Raw genomic sequence first — 8,872 nt, forward strand, 5'->3', positions numbered from 1 at the left:
CCTGATGTCGGATGACACCGACACAGCCTTGACTACCATCCCGAAGGCCTCACCGCCAGGCCTTGTCGATCTTCTCTCGATGCCCGATGACACTCGGATTGATTCGACCACGGTCGCAGATGTTTCCTCCTCATCGTCGTCGATAGACTTTGTTGCGTGCGAGCAGATGCACAGCACCGACGATGACTTCTTCGTGAGCCGGGAACGGGTCCATGCCTCCTTGATGTCCGATGACACGATTCCTGCCTCGGTGATGTATGGCACCTGCACTGATTCAACCACGATCGCAGCGGCTTCGTCGTCATCATCGATCGAGATTGTTGGGTGTGAGCAGACGGAGAACATAGATGATAATGACGACTTCATGCAATGGATTGAAGCCCTTGTGAAGTCCGATGACACCCCTATTGATTCGACTATGACCTCGTGGTTGGATCTGTAGCTTGCTTGTATGAAAGCTTATACGGAAAATGATGTTTGTTCATGTATTACAGAACAATGGAAGGGAAAGAAAATTTTATGTTCCTGTAAATATTGGCCATAACAAAGTGCAATTTTCATCTCATGTTTTGTTTGTTGTTTCCTTAATATGATGGCATCTATAAGAAATGGTATCAATGTTGTTTCGTCAAGTTCCAAGAGAAAGAGATGATATCAACAGGTTCTCTCAACCTTAGACTTTGCTGGTTTGGACGACTGGTATCAGAGGCAAGGCAGCAAATTTGATCGATCATCTTTTGGAAACATGTTCCAACTTTTTTGTTTCCGAGTGAAGTCCACAACAACAACAGAAACAATAACAAAGCTGCAATTCAATCCATCGATAAAAACCTTTAATCACTGAATCGATACTATCGAAAACCAAACCTTTAATCACTGAATCGATAAAAAAATTCCAAAAAAATTCTAACTGATATGCAAAAGATTAAACACACATATCATAGTAGGAAATGCATATTCTCTTTCTCTACAGAAATCTTGTTGATATGATATGATCGGATTTCAATAGTGAGCGAGAACAACGCCTGCATCATGTTAAATTCATTAGATGAATATCATAGTATCAACAACTAGTCCTGATAAGCCACCGTTAAGAAATACACGACAATTGAGATAGAAGAACATACCATTCATTTTACTGACTCGAAAAAATGGTCAAATTACATCTAAATTTCATATTCAGAATTTTGAATGAATTTGAACAACCAATCTGAGTCTACTATTCCAGCTTTGGAAGTTACATACGAATTCAAATAACTAATATCAAGTCTACAAAACAGTAAAAATTTATGGGAGTAACCGCGTCGGTTTTCAAAACAAATGATAAGAACAAATAACACTCCTGAGAAGATTGGAACAAACTAAGATATGGGCCTAAGGACTCCCAATCTTCCTTCATGTTAATCTACAACTAGTTCAAGCGCATAAATCAGAAGAACTTTGACTTGTTACATGCCGAAAGCTTATGAAGAAGAAATGTAATCCTAATTCCTTTTGCAAAGGTTGTAGCATTCAAATTCTTCTGGAGTGTAACTCCTCTTCCTCCTTTGGGGCATGAATTGTAACATGATCTGGCAAAGGAGTCATGGTGCCCTGCTTTCTTTTAGGATCCTAGTCCAGCATGATCTTTACTTCGATATCGAGGACACCCTGACATGTTTAAAAGCAAAAGGTCAGTTAAAATGGATCATTAAGCACTTGAATATATATATATATATATATATATATTTCTTCAGGTTTATCTGTGTTTTTATTATTGTTTAGAAAGTCAATAAATTCATCCATCTAAATTTCAGCACAAACAAGGTTAGTACAATAAAAAATTCGAAGCATTTAGGTACAACCTACCAAACAAGTATTTCTAGTTGAAGTTGTCAATAGGCAAGTATCTATATGAGCATTGCGAGGAAACCAAGCTCTATTAAAGCAATTATGCCGCACTAGAGATGTAGAAAGAATTCAGGGACAGAAGTATCAAATAGGAAGAACAAAAAGTCATCTCCTTTATCATGTGGCACTAGAGATGTAGAAATAAAACAAAATAGAAGAAAAAGAAAGATATTTTGAGTTTTTCCCTCTCCTCAAGCATTTAAACTTAGCCAAGCCAAATTGTTCTTATTGCAGAGTTTAAGCTCATCAAGAAGGCAAGATACTTGAAAAGGAGAGTTTCGATTCAAATAATAAAAAAAGTTAAGAACACAGTTTGACTAAAATTGTTCTTGATGCTTTCAATATATGTATGAGACAAATTCCTACTGCAGTCAACCATGCAGCAGCAACAAAATCATAATGCTTCAAGTTGCAGCAAAAAAACACAAGCATTGGCAAAGGTTATAAATGAAGACAAAACCAAGAATCCAATTGCAATGACTTAATGACTTCATCAAAATTTTGACTGTAACAATCATTTTGCTGCTGTCATCAGAATAGTTTCATTGAAAAATTTTCTACCATCTACTACTTATCCTAGTTACCATCAGAAATGATCTTTGTTTGCTGTTCTTCCAAGATCAGTTATGCATGTCATTTAAAGCTTGAGTTCAACAGAATCATGCCATGATCTAAGAACTGACATTTACTGGAGTCTCTATGCATGTTACACACAAAATAATCCACCTCATTCAGAGAGTATGCCACGAATTCAAACTTGAGTTCAATAGAGAGTTGATGAAATTACAAATTTGAGAACCCAAAATTCATTGCGTTCCTGTAGTTGATATGGAAGAAAAGGAAGGCAAAAGGCTTGAGTTGCAAATAGGAAAACAGAATTGTAAGTTACATTATTTGGAGTTAGCAAACGAGAATCTAATGGAAAGAGGAAAAAGAAAATCTTGCTAGTTGGAATCAGAATGATCATTTTCTTCTAAAAGAGAATGTCTTGCCTAATTAACTCCATAAAGCAAAGTTCCTTTTGAGCAATCAAGTCTATTAGAGAAAACTATCACAGTTTTGAGGCCAACGTGATCAAAACCAATACTATGCTTGACAGAGATATTTAAGAGACCATAAGCAAATAAACGTCAGATGGCATACTGAAAGATAAAACACTCGATCAATGTCTGCATTACAACTATCCATGCCTTTCACAAAACACATTCTATACAAATTTGGATGTAGAAAGAAGCCCAAAAGTCATAGCAGAAGATCGGATAAAATATATAGGATTTTTCTACCAGGACTGTTAGACTAAATAATCAGACTATAGGAAGACAACTATAAAAAGCCTCCTTTTCATTTCAAGGTTATATACACTCATTACTATTAAATTTCTAATAAAATTTTATCATAGATCGCCTAGGTTTTAAGGGGAAGAAACTGAACAAAGATAAAAGATCTCTAGCATGTAGGACCGAAGAGAAAAATGAACAGAACCTAACAGACAATTTACAGTCTTACTGGGAATCAATCAAGCTTCACTAAATATATGGGCTGCAGGTAATGCTCATTCAACATGCCCACACTTAACTTTGCTGACCTAAAAACTTGACATCCGCATGCATCTTAACTCGAATGAAACACTAATGAAATGATAAGATACTGCATTAGATTTCAGATAGTGTCAATTGTTAAGACACAAAGGAGATGAAATCCATAACTAACACATCCACTAGATGATTCAAGTTCAAGATAGAAGGTAACAGCTTACATGGTACTACATAGAGCAAGGTGTGACAAAGTAGCATAAGCAACAGTAGCAGCTGCCTCGAGCAGCTGTTTAACCTTGGCTAGGTAGTCACTCATAGCCACCTCCTTCGGCTTCCTCCCCTGTCAATTTTACTAATATTAAATAAGAAATAAATTTTGTGCAACAAGTTATATATATTTATATATATAAGATTTGTCAAGTGGATTTTGTAAACCTTCAACTGCCTTCCAAGCTTCCCAGTTGGCTCTATCCCTCATATTGAATATACCAGGTCAGCCTGCAAAGAGACAAAAGATAAAAGTGTCAAAATTTTGTTTGGCAAAGAATGAAAATAACGAATCAGAAGATATTAAGGAGCACATACTAGTATTGACTGGTCCGACAGTCGCTTGCTAGTAAAGCCCATAAAGGAACAATTTGCTCTTCTTAGTAGTATATACAGGTAAAGTTTTAGCTTTTGCAGCATATTCTTCAAAATCTATCTGCAAAAGATTATATATCATCATCTAGTTAAGTTTTCGTAGATAAAAGAAATATATTGACTTGGAATGTACCATGTGGCACAATAACCAATACTATCAAGACAGATTCTTGGAAGCAAACACTTATAAAAATAAATCAGAAACTAGGAAACAGATAAAGAAACAATCTTAATACTTATGGACTACATATAACAAAGGCCATATGCTAAGTAAAAATGAAAAAAAAAAGAATGACGGAACAGCCTCAATGACATAAATAAGAAGACATGATAATTAATAACAATAACACAAAACATAAGCCCATCTTTTCAATTCAACAATTTGGAAGAAATGGGGAGACCAATACTTCTTTTATTTTTTTTCTTTTCCTCTTCTGAGAAATATTTTTTCTTTCCCATCCAAAAATAAGTGTGCAATAGAGTAACATTTAGGAAAAGTTGTTACTTCTCATGTGTGCACACATGCACACATAACATGAACATCGACTGAGGGAAATTGATAGCAGATTCTAGCAATTATATTTATTACTTTAGGGCCACTAATTTCTGGCGTTATAGTTTTTCTTCCTCATTGTAGCAATTATTCACAAACATGTGAAGAGTTTAAGCCTCGCTGTATCTGATAAAATTAAGATACCAATAAATATAACAAAAATGAAATCATGTCTCTATTTTTCATTGGATACCAAAGTTTAAAATTGAATGATGATGGATGCTCTTGCAAAGATGCTCCAACTATAATTATGATCCCAATGAAATATAAATTGATGAAAAGAATCAAAATTCGAGTTTCTCTTATGCATACAGATATGCAACTTCGAATCGGACCAATAAATGTTATTAGAGTTCTTGTAGAGTACATCAGAAATTGTATTACTTACAAGAACCAAAACTAGATTAGGAGCGCATGAGATCTACCAATAGGTACACAAGTAGAAGAACTGATAATAGACATTGAAACATTATCAGATGGATTTTTGAAGCAGCTTCAAAATAAGCTCTCCATGTTAAAGTTAATGAAATCTTTGAGGGTGAGGCAAAGAGTTATACAGATCCATACAAGTTTGTTTTCCAAGCATCTAGAGTGTTGGAAGATTGTCTCTGAAGCTCACTAGATTTTTAACCATGTCTTTGATCCATCATATGTATAGATTTTCAAAACATGCATCTCTAGTGTATTGCACGATTTTAAAAAGACGCATGCTTCCTCTGGTCATTGTGAAATCAATCTCGTTCACCAGACTGAACACTAAAACTACATCCTTCACGATATGGCTTCTTCAAGCTTTTGCAAGGACAGATATATAATTTACCATCTAAAAAGATCAACTCTACTTATAAGAAATTGTCACAGCAACCCCGATCTAATTATAAAATACAAATCATTTCCATTCACAAATACAAATCAAAGACTACTAATCACCCAAAATTAAAAACAGAAGTCCCTGATGCTTCAAATTTCACATAGCTAAAATTTTAGCTACACATTCCAAATTGTGATAGAATTTAAGAGTGAGATCTATAGTTATGGTCAACAAAATACTCAATATCATACGTCTCTTGGCCCATCAAAAGTCAAGCGGATCATTTCTGATGCAGTTCTGCATCATGTAATATGATCCATGCTTCTTACCTATCCTTCCATCACTATGTTCTTGCCTTCATTATGAGGCTTAGGCCATGGAAGAGTTCAAAAGGACTCAACCAACAATATCGACAAAGAAAATAAAGGGGGTGACGCATAAAGATTCTTTCTAGTCTCAAGAAGCTAATCACTGTACAAATCGATCAGACACTAACTACTAAATCAACCCTTCACCAAATGATCAAGGAAGCCTCTGATCTTAACTGAGGATGGGGCCTCATGCATGCGTGCTCTCCAGATCCATGAAACTACATGAATGTCAGCCACAGAACTGCAGATGTTCTAAGCAAAATAAGATCATTATGACTAACATACACGCACAGTCAGAGCTCTAAGATTAGGTCACCATATCCCCAAAAAAAATGGGTAAAATTAGCAAAATAGAACACAACAACAGGAAAAGAGGATCAGAAATCACGTAGCGATGTTGTTCTCATCACCTGCAGACCCATCGCGCTATCTATTCCTCCTCCTCCTCCGCGTCTTTGGATTCCCGGTTGCGTCGCCGGGTCGCGAAGGACGGAGAGATTATTATGTACGCGCACGTCATTATAGGCCTCGGATTCAAAACAATATACATTTGGATTTTCGATGGATCAATGCGTTCCAGATCGAAATAAACGGACGCGATTCAATGATCGGAACTACCGGTCGATCACGATGTCGTCTAATTTGTTTGGGGGCTTCGGAATCCACAATAAGAAACAGCTTACATTAACCAATAGGATTCGATTCAAGAATCCATCCGTGCGCCCATTATATGTATATATATAAATATATATGTATATATATACATATATATATATATATTTATTTATTTATATATATATATATCTCTCTCTCTCTCCTCTCCCACTCTCGCTCTGACTTCTCTCCGCGCCTCACTCTGAATTCTCTCCCCGCGCCCTGCGCCTCTCGCCTCTCCTCTGCTCCATTCTCCTCCTCGTTGATTTCCTCTCCTCTCCTAGTCAAGAAACCGTCTTTAGTCGTCCATCCATGGAGCCCATCGACCTCGTACCGAGCGGCTACAGGTTCCTTCCCACGGCGGAGGAACTCTTGGTTGACTACCTCGCCAACTGGGTCGCCGGCGCACCCCTCCCTGGCCGCGCTGTCGCCTTCGCGGACGTCTACGGCACCGAGCCGTGGAATCTTCTAGGCAGCGATCGCCAGGAGGGCTATTTCTTTGCGGAGCGCAAGCCCAAGAACAGCGGCGGCTCGCGCGTCGATCGAAAGGCCGGCAGCGGTTCTTGGACTCTGTACAAAAAGCAAGAAACCGTTAAGTCCATGGTCGGCGGGCGCGAGATGGTGTTCGGGCGAAAGAGCTGCCTTTCTTTCAATGATGGCCGGCGGAAGAACTCCGGGTGGACGATGTACGAGTTCGAGATGTGTTCGTCCGGCGGCTTCGAGACACGAGTTCTCTGTCACGTCAAGAGAAGCTCGCATTGTGCCTACTCCGGCGGCACCACCATCAAAACGGTTGAGACCACCTTAACGGAGGCCGCGACAGACACGGTCACCGGCGACAGCTTCGTTGGGCGGAAGAGAAATAGAGACGAATCTTCTACTCTCTCGGCAAAAGCATCGACTCTCTCAAAGAAGCCATGCTGGGGGTTGGTTGCACATCCCGGCAGAGCATTGCAGTCGGACGTCTCACCACATCCAACCGCGGTGGTGCAATCCGACGTCTCACCACCTCCAACCGCGGTGGTGCAACATCCCTCATTGGCTCCTGCTGTGACACCCCCACCCCCGGAGACTCATCTTTCCTCGGTCGACTCCGTTGCACCGAACGATGCCGGAGTCGCAGCCGCCTCTCCATCATCAACGGACGTTGGTGGAGGTGAGCTCCCGATAACTACGGAAGAACTGGAAGCGTTCTTGGCTTCGTCTTCGTCGTCGGTCGATCTTGGCGGTGAGCAGAACTGCACCGACGATGCGTTCTTCGCCAGAGGGGTTGAAGCCTTCCTGATGTCGGATGATACCGACACAGCCTTGACTACCATCCCGAAGGCCTCACCGCCAGGCCTTGTCGATCTTCTCTCGATGCCCGATGACACTCGGATTGATTCGACCACGGTCGCAGATGTTTCCTCCTCATCGTCGTCGATAGACTTTGTTGCGTGCGAGCAGATGCACAGCACCGACGATGACTTCTTCGTGAGCCGGGAACGGGTCCATGCCTCCTTGATGTCCGATGACACGATTCCAGCCTCGGTGATGTATGGCACCAGCACTGATTCAACCACGATCGCAGCGGCTTCGTCGTCATCATCGATCGAGATTGTTGGGTGTGAGCAGACGGAGAACATAGATGATAATGACGACTTCATGCAATGGATTGAAGCCCTTGTGAAGTCCGATGACACCCCTATTGATTCGACTATGACCTCGTGGTTGGATCTGTAGCTTGCTTGTATGAAAGCTTATACGGAAAATGATGTTTGTTCATGTATTACAGAACAATGGAAGGGAAAGAAAATTTTATGTTCCTGTAAATATTGGCCATAAAAAAGTTCAATTTTCATCTCATGTTTTGTTTGTTGTTTCCTTGATATGATGGCATCTATAAGAAATGGTATCAATGTTGTTTCGTCAAGTTCAAAGAGAAAGAGTGATCATATGATATCAACAGGTTCTCTCAACCTCAGACTTTGCTGGTTTGGACGACTGGTATCAGACCAATCATCTTTTGGAAACATGTTCCAACTTTTTTGTTTCCGAGTGAAGTCCACAACTACAATAACAACAAATAACAAAGTCATAAATCCCAACAAAGTTGCAAGTCAATCCATCACTGAATCCCAACCACAATTGTGCACAGATACCATAGAAAACCTTTGATCAGAACCACCACTTAAATTATCACTGAATCGATAAAGAATCGTATGGTTTGAAGCATTTGACAATGGTCTAAAAAATTCTGAATTATCAACTGATTTGTAAAATATTAAACACACATATCATGGAAGGAAATGTATTCTCTCCGAAAGAAGAACGCTTGCCTGCATCATGTTAAATTAAACACACATACGAATCTAGAGTATCAGCAACTAGTCCTGATAAGCCACCGTTAAAAAACACAATCGAGATAGAAGTGCAT

General features: G+C 39.5%; 1 protein-coding gene and 1 long non-coding RNA gene across 2 annotated transcripts; one reads left to right on the forward strand and one right to left on the reverse strand.

The window, feature by feature from the left end:
* Positions 1-1,178: 1,178 nt before the first annotated feature.
* On the reverse strand, positions 1,179-6,305 carry LOC135634973 (uncharacterized). Its single transcript, XR_010495513.1, has 5 exons — positions 6,213-6,305; positions 4,011-4,128; positions 3,861-3,923; positions 3,647-3,765; positions 1,179-1,650 (listed from the first exon to the last, which is right to left on the reverse strand). It is a non-coding gene; the product is annotated as an uncharacterized LOC135634973 (long non-coding RNA).
* A 463-nt stretch (positions 6,306-6,768) lies between these two features.
* Positions 6,769-8,178, forward strand: LOC135635394 (protein NTM1-like 9). Its single transcript, XM_065146426.1, has 2 exons — positions 6,769-7,185; positions 7,414-8,178. Exons 1-2 carry the CDS (start codon positions 6,769-6,771, stop codon positions 8,176-8,178), a joined length of 1,182 nt encoding a protein of 393 aa, XP_065002498.1.
* The last annotated feature ends 694 nt before the right edge of the window (positions 8,179-8,872 follow it).

Source organism: Musa acuminata, chromosome BXJ3-4 (genome assembly GCF_036884655.1).
Source record: "Musa acuminata AAA Group cultivar baxijiao chromosome BXJ3-4, Cavendish_Baxijiao_AAA, whole genome shotgun sequence".
Taxonomy (NCBI): domain Eukaryota; kingdom Viridiplantae; phylum Streptophyta; class Magnoliopsida; order Zingiberales; family Musaceae; genus Musa; species Musa acuminata.

Bases quoted from the DNA above. Each gene is read 5' to 3' on its own strand.
- LOC135635394 (XM_065146426.1), top strand. From the start codon at position 6,769: ATGGAGCCCATCGACCTCGTACCGAGCGGCTACAGGTTCCTTCCCACG. The intron at 7,186-7,413 runs GTTCTCTGTCAC...AGAGCATTGCAG, and splicing joins CCGGCGGCTTCGAGACACGA to TCGGACGTCTCACCACATCC.